At 41.8% G+C, this 14503-nt stretch overlaps 1 protein-coding gene across 3 annotated transcripts in view; it reads left to right on the top strand.

The window, feature by feature from the left end:
- The first annotated feature begins 1626 nt into the window (after positions 1 to 1626).
- Positions 1627 to 14503, top strand: part of NFIA (nuclear factor I A) — a 661499-nt gene continuing 648622 nt past the window's right edge. For all 3 annotated transcript variants that reach the window (XM_033917100.1, XM_033917101.1, XM_033917102.1), the window contains exons 1-2: positions 1627 to 1947; positions 7229 to 7760. In XM_033917100.1, the coding sequence (XP_033772991.1) occupies positions 1921 to 1947; positions 7229 to 7760 (559 nt within the window). In that variant the 5' untranslated portion in view covers positions 1627 to 1920. The remainder of the gene's footprint in view (positions 1948 to 7228; positions 7761 to 14503) is intronic.

The following is a 14503-nucleotide window of genomic DNA, read 5'->3' as shown; positions in this document are numbered from 1 at the left end:
CTGCCTTAATGTTCGATGTTAGCAAACGAGATCTTGGCCAGAGGAAAGACTCATCGTTTGGGAAATGCAGAGTGCACTTGGAAAACCTGCAATCCAGTCAATAGCTGTTAAGTAACTAAAGCAGCGGTTCCCAACCCTGTCCTGAAGGACCACCGGGCCAGTCGGGTTTTCAGGATAGCCCTAATGAATATGCATGAGAGAGATCTGCATATAATGGAGGTGCCAGGCATGCAAATCTGCAGCCATGCATATTCATTAGGGCACGCCTGAAAACCCTGACTGGCCTGGGAGTCCTCCAGGACAGGGTTGGGAACCACTGATAGCACAGTAATTTGCTAGCAATAATTAATTGATAGTACATTAAAACCGAAATATAGGAAGTTGCTGCTAGTTAAAAAGGGAGATTTTTTTTCTTCCCGGGGGGGGAGGGGGGGGAAGAAATAGGGGACATTTTAAATTATGTGTCTGGAGGTTGTTTTTTTTTAACCTATGAGGAGGGTGTGTATTTGTAATTTATGATTAACATAGTTGCAAATATAAATATACTTTTATTCCTTTCTGAGCCCAGGGACTAAACATGGAGGATCTTTAGGCTGTGAAGGTGAAGATTCTCAGATAAAGCCGTCTCTGCGGGAAATGCCCAGACTAGACGGGCCTTGCGGTTTTTATGTGCTCATCCTTTACGTATTTTTGTTTCTTTCTTCAATTTTTTTTTTAATCATTATTATTTTTTTATGACTAGCAGTTGTAGAAAAGCGGCCGCTGCTAATTGAGCCTGGAGAGGAAATAAGGAACTGAGTAAAACAGAAAAGCTGAGGAATTGGAAACTTTCCAAAACCAAAAACCAAGCTCATTCTTAGGCCAAAACAATACGTTCTAAATCTAACCTAAATAATAGTTAGGAGCCTTGATTCTATTTTAAGTCTTCACCTAACGCTCGCATTACCACGAGGATATAGAAAATACCTATATGTGGAGAAACTCCTTGAAAGCGTATCCGAAATAACGCGCTTTTAAAACAAGGCCTACCCAATGCAATTTTTTTTTTTTTAATCTGAAACAAGTTCTCGCTGCTGTGGAATGCTCACCAGCATATAAAAGACGGGTTAGCCGAATTAATGGAAGGTTTTGGAAGGACTTAACAAAAAAACTAGATCGCATTGCAGTGCGAATTTATTTTCATACGGGACGAGGCTCAGCAACAACGCGACGGTTTGCAAAAAAAAAAAAAAAAAAAAGTGTTGCAATTAATTAAATGCAACGTGCAGAAGGCGCGTACAGTGTGCATGCATCGTTCTTCAAAACTTGCAAAAAGATTTCCGTCGCAATTCTGCAAGAGCCTTTCCCGCAGCGTCGGTAAAAAGTCCTGACAAGTGCTTCCCTACTTGCTAACTTTCCAATGCTGTCACCGTGCTCGATGGTCACCTTGAACTGGGAAGGGGGAGGGGAAGGTGGGGTGCTGCCGCGAAAAGGGGCATCTGGCAACTTCGATCTGCCCAAAGCTCGCCGCGTGCGTCTAGTGCAGCAGCTCCGGCGGGGAGGGAGGGCGCGAGGGAGGGCGCGAGCGGGAGGGGGAGGAGGAGGAGGAGGAGGGCCGCTGACTGCTGCACTGAGAGCAGAGAGCGAGGATCGCGGGAAGGGGGAGGAGGGCTCGGGGAGCAGCGCAGATCCCGGCACCGGTCGCAGGCGCCCAGGCGGACCAGCAGCCCGCGGCCATCGCGCGCCATGCCTTGCACGCCCGGGCACCGGCCGCGTGCAGACTCGAGGCGGGGTTAAAGTTCAGCTCGTGGCGCGGCCCCGCGCTGCCTGCAGTTCGGCAGAGTTGGAAATGTGAAAGCAAGAAGCGGGCTTGGGTTCGCTTTTCCCCCTCTCTTCCCTCTCTCCCTCCCTCTCTTCCCTCTTTCCTTCGACGCGGCGACCATGTACTCTCCGCTCTGTCTCACCCAGGTAAGCGGCGCGAGGGCAGCTGGCAGAAAGTAACTTTGCATTCCTCCCGGCACATGGCTAATGGCGTCTGCCTAGTAATGCTTTAATATTTTCTTATCTGTTGGGGCATTTGGGAAGGGGGGGGGGGGGGAGGATGCGAGGTTTTTAAGCTTCTGCACGTGGGCGCGTGACACGCGGCCACGTCTGAAATCAGGACCATTGGGCTGATCTGCTGAACCTGATTTCACTTGCAAATACTTCCGCCTTAATTGCTTTCCATATCTTTTACTAATTGATGTTTATTTGACTTTCGGAGCCGTGCCCTGCTGTTGTGTGTGCGCGTTTTGTCGTGCACTTGAACGTCTACCGTGCATTGCACGCTCCTTTGCAACCCCCTTCCCCCCCCCCCCCTCAGGAGCACTGTCCGGGATTGTTTTAAGAAGTGCCAGGGCTTCAGCTCTGCAGGAAAGTTTGGGGCCATTTGCCACCGGCTCCGAAGTTTGCAGCGTGTTCAGTGGGATGCTCCTTTTCTTGCCGGCTGATCGCTGGTTGCCCAGGTCCCCCCTCCCCCCCCCCCCCCAGCTGCCCCTTTAACCCCTCTGATTCCGTCTGTCTCTCAACCATTTCTCCATCCTAGTCCTTACCGTGCTTTTTAACCCCTGTTCCTAAACCATGTCTCTAGCTATGACTTTGTGCAATTTCGGCCCCCCCCCCCCTCTCTTTAAGATCTCTGGTACTATGTGCTAAATTTATTTTCAGCAATGAAGGGGCACCCAGGAAGAAAAGACGTAATAAATTGCGACCATGCCATTGTGAAGAGAGCATATTTTGTCCAATGCATGGCTTTCAAAAGACATCTTATGGCAAGTGGACAGTCCACTGGTGCCAACGAGCAGGTTCTGATACCACAAATATCCCCTCCATGGCAATGAGGTGTTTTTTGCCTGTTTTCAGGGAGGCTATCTGCTTGGTCTGTATTCCCTAAACCCCAAAGCGATCTCATGGAGAGGATGGAAGCTGTTTCCTACTGGGGTATATGATCCCTGGTTTAAAAGTTTCAGTATTAGCACTTTCAGCAGGAACTTTCTCATGCCGGCTTTCCTAATCATTCCTCAGTTGCTTTACTCAGAAACTTCATAGGCTGCCCTGAAAGTGTTGCATTAAATCCTAAGAACTAAGTAGTTTTAAAAAAAAAAAAATGTAAGTCCCTTTACTGCAAAATAAATAATAAAACTCTTAAAATCCTTTACTTCCTGAAGTGGAAAGTACATGGGAACCAGTAATGATTGCTGTAAAGTCCAGAGCTGAAATTTCCTAAAAACAAATATCTCTTTACTGCTCCAGTAAAGAGCTTTTGTAGGCCCAAACTATGTGCCTGAAAAAAATATTAAATTCTGAAGTAAGAGCTTTTTAGTAAATGTGACTTATCACATTGGAACTCTTGAATTTGTATCACATATTTTGGGAAAAGCAGACCAGGCCTTTTTAGTGACAGTTCTGAGCTCCCCTGGGAGAACGGTATAGAAAATCGGATAAATTATTATTATTCTATTTTCCTGATAGATAAAATAATACAAAAGTTTTGGTCTTCTATAAGGGCCTGGATGAATGTATATGAGTTATTTAGGAGTTCTGGAACCTGTACAATACATTATTTTGGCAGCTTGACTTCAAATCTGACTAGAAAGGACAGTTAAAGAAAGTAGCTCCACCAGACAGCTTATGTGCATGTAAGCATTCATGCATGCTTTTAGAAAAATACAAAACACATTTATTTCAGTAGCTTGCACGCTCAGAATACCATTTGTTTACCCACTTCAACAATGAATACAGGCTTACAAATATTTATTTGGAAAAAATTAGTAGAGAGGAATATGAATAATAAAGTGTATTCATTTAATTTACTTATTTATATGCTGCCTATATGTGGTTAGCATTCAGGTACTCAGTCATTTGTCCCGGTGGGCTCACAATCTATCTAAGATACTGCTCCACAGTCCTCCTCTTGTCACTTTCTGATTTTAAAGTACCACAATAAATATTTTAAAATCATAGTAAGCTGAATTTCTAGGTTTGGGTGTATTAAAATTACATAGATTTTTTTTTCAGGAGGTACAAATATTTAATGGCAGATCTAAAATCATTTCTCCTTGAACATCTGTATTATTTGAATTACCCCCCCCCCCAAAAAAAAAAAAAAAAAAAATGCCGCAGCACTTTTAAAAAAAAAAAAAAATCTAAAATTTTGGGACAAAAACCTTCAGCTGTCAAAAAGCATAGATGGAAGCAATTTGACAATTTTTGCACAGTCTTTCATTGCTAAGGGATCTGACGCACGCTGCTGTGAAATAATTTCAAAATTTAAATGAACAAAAATCAGCCTAGGACTAATTTTTAAAAATACTTTTCTCCTCAGGGCATTTACTTAGCCAATCGTATTTAAAACAAAAAGTCAGGTTAGCTAAAGAACTTTTTTTTTTGTTGAAACATTAATTTTTGAAGTTTGGCCATTTAAAATGACTGATTTTCTGCAGCCGTTTAATGAGTGAGGGTCTGCCCATTTTATGCCACCTTTGTGTACAGAAATGTGTGGGTTGGCTTTGCAGTCTGGCCTCTCTTCTTCAGTAGTTAAAACTGAGCTTAGAATACATTTGTTTTTTTTTTTGTTAACTTGCAGAATATGTCGGGCAGTTTAGCTGTCCTGAGAGTCACTGACATGTAGGGCCTTCTTTTGAGGACGCAGCAAGGTGCAGCATTCTTTCTAAATGTAACCTTCAAGTGGTCTGGGGTAGCAGGATCACATATAGAACAACATCCAGCATACTGGAAGTGCCAGTGCATCAGGAATACATGAGATCAGTGCAACAAATTGCTACAGAAATCAGACAGAGAGATATTTCGAGGGCTAACAAAATACATTCAGATTTTAATTCTCTGGATCTCTCTTTAGCATAGTTTTGACAGTGATCGATTTATGGGTATATACTCAGGTAAAATATAGTGTGATTTGCAGGCCGACACGCAGACTATTTTCAAAATCATGCCTTATTTATTTTGATTATTCCCCATTATTTTACAGTGCTAATAGCTTTTTATTTTCGGGTTGGAGTACATTTGCTATCACAACCTTAGTGGTTGGACGTTTTGGGATTGATACATTTTGAGTGTACCAATTATTTTATAAGCCAGGGAGGCCTGGGCCGCTTTTCTTTACTGAAATATTCAAATGTTGATCTTCCCATGAGGGGAAAAGTTTTTTTAAAAATACTAGAGAGGATTAACATGCATTCAGTTCCAATTCTACTGTGTTAGGAAAACATTTATTTTTGGGAAACACAATTCTTCATCTTTTGCGGCATGAATAACACTGACCATTCTTAAATAATTCTAGAATGTTGCATGTTTCCTAGTGGCATTTGAAAACACAGGGCCAGGGAATTTAGATTTATAGTATTATAATGTCGGGTTGTTGCAAAATATTTGTTTTAGTTCTATGGTGTTGCAGTTGTCATTTTGATACTATAGAAAACAGAAATATTTGTAGGATGCAATATATTTTATTGGGTCGATTTAAGAATAATTCAGGAATGGTGGAGTAAAGATTTCCAAACCACTTAGGTCTAGTGTATGTGGATTTTACCTTACAGATGAGAGGATATTTGAAAGCTATCATAAATCGGGAAAGTATATTTCCATAAAATGAATATTATTATTATTATTATTGTTCAAAATAAAATGATAGATTTAATAAGTCTTTTTTTTTTTTTCCTTTTGGAACCAGCTGGTCTGTAACATCAAGAAATGCAACTTTATTTGAGACCTGCTCTCTTCACTGAATAAAGAGCTCCTCTTAAAGTGTGAGGCTTTAGGCCTTGTCTTCCTACTACTCTGTGTTGGTGCAGAGACAGAGATCCTTCCAGCCCCTAGTGCAGTTTGTTTTAACTGGTTTTTTTGTGGGGTTTTTTCCGGAGGTTTTAGGTGAGACAGCCTTTAAAGGGTTGCCTTCCAAGGGCTAGCAAGAATTTAACAATCTTTTGGTTTTCATCTGACCATATATGATTGCTGTGAGCTGTTTGCTGTCAGCCAGGGAAAGTTAGGTTAATGCTGATTGGACTCTCATTTGGAGAGTGTTTACTCTAGTTTCAGAAATAATACGGATAGATAGTCTTCGCTCTTCGACTGAGATCGTACTGTTTTCTTTCATTAGTTTTTGCATGAAGTTACTGCTGCAGTACATTTTTAACAGCATAATAAAAAGAAGGGACATATTCATTTACCCGCACAGTCTAGAGCAGTGTGACGGCGCATAGGGTTTTCAACGGCCAGGATTTTTTTGTTTGGTTTTTGGGTTTTTTTTCCCCCCATCTCTGTGTTAGCCACTAATTAAATTGAATCCCTTTGCTGAAAAAAATAATAATAATAAAAAAAAAAATATATATATATATTTTTTTTTCTTGGGGGGGGGGGGGGGAGAGAGATTCAGGCCACGAAGGCAGAAGTGTTGGTCTTGGTTTTTGTTCAGCGAGGCAAATAACAGCATTTTGGCTCCTGCAAATCTTCCATTTGTGTGATTTTAAATATTTTGAATAGGTGTTTATTGACCGCTGCTCTTCGGGCCCTAAATATTTATTGACAACCCAACACTTATGTTTGGGGCTGTTTGGTGACACCACAGAAATGAGATGGTCGGAGTTTTGCTTTGTGGAAAATCTCTTGTACTGCAGTTTTGGGGGGGAGGTGGCTTGTTCTCCTTTTTTTTTTTTTTTTAAAAGCTTATTTATTTTGGTTAGCTGTGATTTATATATATATATTGTAAACCATGGCTCCGACATCCAGATGTGAATTATGATTTACTGCATTTACCAGATAGCAGGACATATGCTGGCCTTGAAAATTATGCACTACCTTGCTGAAAATTAGGCAAAACACAACTTTTTTTTACCTCTAAGTTACAGACCTAATTATAGTGCTAGCTTAAGAGCGGTGTATAGCAGATCTTTCACTAACAATGACAACATGGTTTTTCTCCGACTACCCCACCGAGAAACATTTTGGTCTGTCTGTAAGTACCGGTATCTCTTTGTTGCTTGTCATATTTGAGTGTCCTTTCTATATGAATTCATAGTGATACATTGTGTTATTTTGTCATTTGTGGATTAATGTAAGCTCTTTGATAATGTTTTTTTTATTGTCCCATCGGCTTTCCAGACAACACAGGTCCTTCAGTTATATGTGAACAGATTTCTCATATCACAAATTTTTCCTAACGTGTGTTCCAACTTTTTATTTTTATTTTTTTCAGGATGAATTTCATCCCTTCATCGAAGCACTTCTGCCCCACGTCCGAGCGTTTGCCTACACATGGTTTAACCTGCAGGCCCGGAAAAGGAAATACTTTAAAAAGCACGAGAAACGCATGTCGAAAGAGGAAGAGAGGGCCGTGAAGGACGAGCTCCTGAGCGAGAAACCGGAGGTTAAGCAGAAATGGGCATCCAGACTTCTGGCAAAGCTTCGGAAAGACATCAGGCCCGAGTGCCGCGAGGATTTTGTTCTGACCGTCACAGGGAAAAAGCCTCCATGTTGTGTCCTTTCTAATCCAGACCAGAAAGGCAAGATGCGCAGAATTGACTGCCTCCGCCAAGCGGACAAAGTCTGGAGGCTGGACCTCGTTATGGTGATTTTATTTAAAGGTATCCCGCTAGAAAGTACTGATGGCGAACGCCTTGTAAAGTCCCCCCAGTGCTCTAATCCCGGGCTGTGCGTACAACCGCACCATATAGGAGTTTCTGTTAAGGAACTCGATCTCTATCTGGCATACTTTGTCCACGCAGCAGGTAAGTGAATTCCAAGTGTGTTTGCAGTGCGCTCTTTTTACCAAGCCCTGTGTCATGACCTGTCTGAGACAGCCCCAGGCAGTTTCTGAACTTGATAAACTGCATGCCAGTGTAAAGGTGATTGGTGCTGTGGTCGGGAATCAGAAGGCCAGGCTCAAGAAGAAAGATACTTGTCAAACTTTACCCTCCGTATAAGCACCATAATAGTGAACACAGTAATTGTGGGATTATTTAAAACGGTTAAATAAGACTGTAAAACGATGATAACTTTTCAGCCTTAGGGGCCCTGTCTACTCATACCCTTTTCCCGTAGAAACTCTTTCTAGCACCTGGGCTCTGAGTGTTAGCCATTGCAATCAAAAGAGCATTGTGGGTAAAAAGCACTGAAAGGAAGGGTAGGAATACTTTCCGTGTTTGTGTATTTTTCTGAGTGGCATTGCTAAGTTTTTCATGCCTATACTCTGCTTTCTATACTGATTGTATCCTGTCTTTGCTGTGGCTTTTTTTTTTTTTTTTTTATCACTGTTTGCTTTCAAAATATGTGGTTTAAAACGGATGCGAGGTCAAATCAGAAAAAGCCATGGTTGTGCACAAGTCGCTGACCGGAATAAATCTTCACTGGACAGAGCCACGTACCTGCTCACTCCAGTAACTGATCTGGCCTTAATGTTTTTTTAGAGAGTGAGAAAAACATGCAGCAGGTTGAAAGTCTGCAGATATTATCAGCCATTACTCCCCACATTAGTTTAAAACTCCTCTCTTTTGTTCCTAAATCCATCTATTCTACTGGCCCCTCTTATGTGTCTTCACGTATTCATGTCTACCTGCCCCTATAAGCATTTCATTCAGTGCTTGAGACTCGACTCCTGCTGCCTTCTCCTCGGAAAGCCCACTACGAGTCAACAAGGAAAAGAAATCTTCTTCTATGCGGAGCCAAGTCTATGGAATTCACTGCCACATCATATCAGACAAGGGCAGCCCTATAATAAATTCAGACCCTTAATCAAAACACATCTTTTTCAAGAGACTTAAAATATTCAGCTCACTTCCACAGATTTATGAAGAATTCATTAATCGGGACTCATATTTTTTTGTGTAGTGCGTCCATAGTGCAACAGCTGAGCTGATCAGAATTTTTTTTTTTTTTTTTGCCTCTTCCCCCTTCTTTACTATCAAAAAAAAATTGACATTTCATGCCTTACCCTCCCCCTTTTAGAAAGCCACAGTAGCGGCTGCTGGGCGGCAAACACGCCAATGCCCATTAAATCCCTATGTGCGTCGGGGCAATTACTGCAGCAGTGGCCACTACCGCGGCTTACCTAGATTATAATTGTTGTAAACTGCTTTGCTATCTTTGGAGGAAAGGCTGTGTTTCAAATAAAGCTAACCATTAACCGTAGAAAGAGAGGCAGATGCATCGCAAAAATAAACAAACAGAGCTCTGTGTTTCTGTCTTAAAAAACAAAGACAACCCATTCTTTTCAATTTTCTTAAGATTTATGTAATATTAACCCCTGTTGCAACCTGTTGGTGAAACATGTCAGGTTGTTTATCGCTCAATAAAGTTTTTCAACATAGAATCGCAGAACTCTTTTATTTTGTGCAAACTATTTTTTTTTCTATTGCTATAGCAGCCATTTACATGCTTTTGCAGATTTAAGGCCCAAAACAAGTAACCTTAAATTGAAAAAGAATAGGGAATGTGAAGAGGTAGTACAAAGGAATCGTTTTAAGGTGAGGATTCTGCACTAAGTTCATGAAATCAGAGCACAGTACATAAAACCAAGAGAGGCTTAAGTGTCGGGGAATTAAACGTTTGGAATTGTTGCTTTTTCTCTATCATACCAGCTCTTAAGCTTCCATCTCCTATTTTGTGTTGATTCTTGCTATGTCTGCCACGACAGGTCAGTTCTGTTTTATTCTTTTGAAATTAGTGGGGTAAAGCGACAGTGCTGGCCAGGCCTCGTCTCAGATCATCCCCTGGGCACGTACTTTTCCCATTGTTCTGGCTTGCATTTCATTGCTGAGGCAATACTTCTGCTTAAAATGTAAAAATTGCAAGGAATATATCAAGGCCAAAAAAGAGAGAACCCGTAGGCTTTTGAAGGCCACTGCCCCAAAGAAAGTAAGTAGGAGAGCTAAGCAGTGGTTAAATTGATACTTTGGGCCACAGTCAAACTTTTTCCCCTAGTAACACTTAAGCTTGAGGTAATTTTAGAAGTAACTATATTTGCAAATAAAGGTATTTACCTATATACCCCCTCCCCCTTTATACAAAACGGTAGTGCGGTTTTTAGCGCCAGCCCTGGCGGTAACAGCTCAGACGCTGATAAAATTCGTATGAGCGTCGGAGCTGTTACCGCCATGGCTGGTGCTAAAATCCGCACTACCGTTTTGTAAAAGGGGGAGGGGGCATAGATTGGTACATATATAAATTGCAATTTCTGAAAACTAGATATCTAGATTTCTGGGATTCTCTTATTTCAAAGGAGCATGGTTTGAGTGTGTTTAGGTGGGCTGGAAAAGTGTACATGCGTTTCTCGTTCCGCAGTGGAAAGACAAACATGTCGTATTCAGAAAATTCCTCGGAGGAAATGCTAAAGCGATTGGATAGGTTTGCATATAGTGCTTGTTTTGATTAGGGCTTTAAATAGGGAAAACTGAAGGGAGAAAAGTTGTTAATCCTGTTGTTTTGGGTTTTTTTTTTTAATTTCTTTGTCTAAAGTTAAAAAAAATCCAAAACTATTTAGCGACCTCACTTATTAATGACCACTTCTTGAACATATAGGTTGGTGAAATCGGCCAAGTAAACATATAAGTGCCAGCAACTTCCTCTTATAATCGTTAGCACTTACTTACACATGGAAGCTGCTGTGCGATGCCACTTTGTAGAATGGCTGCTCCCGCTAGTTGTGCCGATGCCCCTCTGCATATTTTGCCAAAGGCTCCAAGTTCAACAGAGGCCGCTGCAAAATACCAGTGGAACTGTGAATAGCCTGACCTAGTTGTTCCGGTTGCCCCCCTCGACATTCCTTGCAAAACGAGGCCTGTGAATTAGGCCCTCTGAAAAATAAATTGCTTTAAGCCCACAGTGGACATGATAATGTTCCAAGAATATACAGTCTTGAATCTATGTTTTCACTTATCAGTTTACAATGGAGATATCCAGTTGTAGTGCATCGGTACATTTTCTTGTAGAAATGTACCGGTCTGTCCTTATTATGAAGGGCACAAAGTGAAGGAGCCCTCACGTAGATAAGGGCCCATCTGTGACCCTGCTTTGGATGCCAAGGAGAGGAGACGTTGAGGCGCTGGTGCCGTTTGTTGCACGGGGGACGTTGGGGAAACATTTTTGCCAAGCAGTTTCGCAAATCATGAACAAATATGTAGGTAGTAGGAATTCTTGTGTTTAGGGAAGATGTTGGGAGAGCAGAAGATGCACTTTTGTGCTGGGCCAGAGCCTCGATGCTGCTCGCCAGGCTTGAGGGATCAGGATTAAGATTTCTAGGTAATGATAAAGTCTCCTAAGTGGTTGGCCTGGATAGGTGCAAATCGGGGCAGCTTTTGCCCAAGGATCAAACTTTCTGCAGCTTCTGAAGGGGAATAAAATCCACAGGGAAAAAAAAATGTGCAGGCAAAATCTTCTGCCGTAACTTGCTAAATTTTGCGAGTTGAATTTTTGCCTTTCTTTTTTTTTGGACGTAAACAAACTTTTGATCATAAAAAAAATAATTTCTTGTCATTTTCTGGGATTGATGTTATTCGTTTTCCCTTTCGGAGTTGTAGGACATTAATGCCTGAAGGCAAACATGGGGCATTTCAGGACTCTTACCTCCAAACTAGCTTGAAAACTTATCACCGTATTTAGTTAGATGGTTTTGACGTTGCTGCCTGAAACTTAAATCCAGCCTTTTAACGTTAGCAACGGTCTGGTGTGCTGAGGGGCACAGTGGTCCTGTTGGCATGCATGCGGTAGGGGGGTTTAACGCGCAGAATACCGCGCGTTAAACTGCCTGCCGCGCTAGTCGCTAACGCCTCCATTGACCAAGCGTTAGTTTTTGGCTTGCCGCGGGGGTTAGCTCGTGATGAAATGTCCGAAGGAGCCCTATGACAAAAAGATAGAAATGGGGATGTTTAGAAAAAGAGCACATGGGGGTCCTTTTACTAAGACGCACCAGCTGATTTAACACGCGCTAAATGCTAACGCGCCCTTTATAGTCTATGGACGTGTTAGCGCGTGCTAAATCGGCTGTTTGGTGACACCACAGAAATGAGATGGTCGGAGTTTTGCGCCTTAGTAAAAGAGGGGGATGGTGTGCAAAGTTTTGTAAAAATAACTATTTTTCACATTATACAAGTCACATAGAAGTAAGGCCTGAATGTGTGACACCCCGGCTCGGCAACTTGATTGAGCCCACAATTGCTAAGACTTGCCCTGATACTATTTATATAAAAGTGGTATTGCATTATGCAATAATGCTTTAATATTGCATATCAAATGTTTCCCTGTTCCCCCCTTTATAATACGAGGGTGGTTTGCAATGTTTAGTAAAAAGCAAGTTAAACAACGATGTCCCCATCAAGGGCTATACACTTAGTCCAGCGAGTTTTCAGGTTTTTTTTCGTAAGCTATTTTTTCTACATTACGCAAAAACTGGAAACTCGCTGGACTGAGGGCTCCTTTTACTAGGCTGCGCTAGCGGTTTCAGAGCGCGCGCTAGACGCTAACGCCACCATTGAGCTGGCGTTATTTTTTGGCACGTAGCGCGGGGTTAGCGCCCGCTAAAAACACAAGCGCACCTTAGTAAAATGAGCACTAAGGGCTCCTTTTACAAAGGTGCGCTGGCGGTTTTAACGCGCGTAATCCCGCGCCTCATGAGCAGGCGGTAGTTTTAGGCCAGCGCGGTGGGTTAACGCATGATGAAAAGTCACGTGTGTTAACCCTGCTAGCGCGGCTTGATAAAACGAGCCCTAAGTGTATAGCCCTTGATGGAGACTAAATTGTTTAACTTGCTTTTTTTTTTTTTTTTTTTTACCAAACTTTCCAAACCACCCTCGCAATTCTTCCTTTAGAGATACAGGTATGTCTATGTTTACCTACATATACAGTATGACTGTTTTGTTGTGGTTGCCATAGTTTTTGCTGCTTGGTTTGAAAGTCGAGCTCATTAAGCGCTGCCTGTGCGTCCATTTTAACGAGATCTGGAAAGCCATGTACTTTAAGTTCAGTCCCTCAGCGTCTGTGGAGCTTGCCTGGAAAGGTTTATTGAGTGCGTCACTGGTTGGATTACCTTTCTGTTTCTTTTGTTTTTCTCTCCGACGTATCCCAGTGTCCTCTGTGGCGCCTGAACGCCAGCCAGCTCTGCAGCTATTGGTTGCTGCGGGACCGCAGTCATGGCAGTGCATTGAGAGTGTGCAATCGGGGTGAGGGGGAACAGGCAGTATACGAAAGAAAATGCAAAGGTCTTTTTGTCTCAAAAACTGTTTTAGACTTAGTTAAAGGGGGTTTGGTGAAGCGATTTAATGAAGAGAAATAGACATACTGGTCAACTTGGTCATTTAAGTGGTTTCACAAGCCCACAGACCTGCCGAAATTTGTAAAGAGCAAGCAATGTATACTTCGTATGCTTAAAACTTTTGAGGGTTTGCCAGTCCTGGCAGGAGCTACAGGCGAGAAACCGTGCAGTGTTCTCTGTGCCAAAATGGTTGTGGAAGTTTTACCCTTGATTTGCCTTCCTTTGAAAAAGAAAATAATTTTGGTGGGTTTTTGTCTTGGGCTCTTTTCCAAAATTCCATACTCAGTATGAATTAAAACAGAAGGGTGAAGACCTTTCTGGAGTTTTCTAAATTTCTGTGCATGTGTGATTGGGCTGGTTCAATTTTTTTGCAAAATAATGTGCTGGTTCCTGATTCAGCTAATTTTTTTACTAGTGCACTGCAGTCTGAGATTTGAAAGATTATAAATAGAAATAAAACAACATTTTCCAAAATTGAAGGTTGAAATTCCCAATTTTATTGAAGGCTTACATCGACGAGGAAACATCCCTTTGATAAATCAGCACCTTTACCTTACTAGAAAAGAAAAGAGGGGAGAAACAGGAATATTAACTATGGGCCCTTTTGCAAAATTGCGGTAAAGATTTCTACCACAGGCCAGCGAGGTAAATACTCCGACGTTTGTAGGAATTCTATGAGTGTTGAAATCTCGCCGCCCACGGTAGAAACCTCTACCGCAGCTTTGTAAAAGCCAGCGTAAGTCGCAGGGCTTTGTCTGACTTTGAAAAGCATTTTTGGAAGGAGACGATTGTTTCAGTCACATTCCTTTGCAATCTCTTTCATTGATTCCGTTTACCACTAAAAATAATTTTTCGGCACTCCCTGGTGTCATCACTATTTTCATAAGCCCACCACATTATAGCACCCAGTCATCATTTCCTCCATTATTTCATCCATCACATCAATAATACAGAATTAGTTTGATATTTTTCATAATACCATTTAATAATTCATTCGTGTTCATTCTGTTTTAAGGACCACTGAGGAAGGCTGAGTTTTGCCGAAACACAGACCATGTAGGGTCCGAGTTTCTCTCTGAGCATTTAACAACAGTGACACAGATATTTTTTGTGTTTGCTTTTTATCTTATTATTTGAGTAAACAATTAATTTTAGCTTCCTGGTCCTCTAGAGACTTGTGTTCTTCCTTGTGCTTGCGGAAGCAAACTCCAGTGTGCTCTGTTTTTC

Source organism: Geotrypetes seraphini, chromosome 12, assembly GCF_902459505.1.
Source record: "Geotrypetes seraphini chromosome 12, aGeoSer1.1, whole genome shotgun sequence".
NCBI classification, from domain to species: Eukaryota; Metazoa; Chordata; class Amphibia; order Gymnophiona; family Dermophiidae; genus Geotrypetes; species Geotrypetes seraphini.
This window is presented reverse-complemented; position numbering and strand designations above follow the sequence as displayed.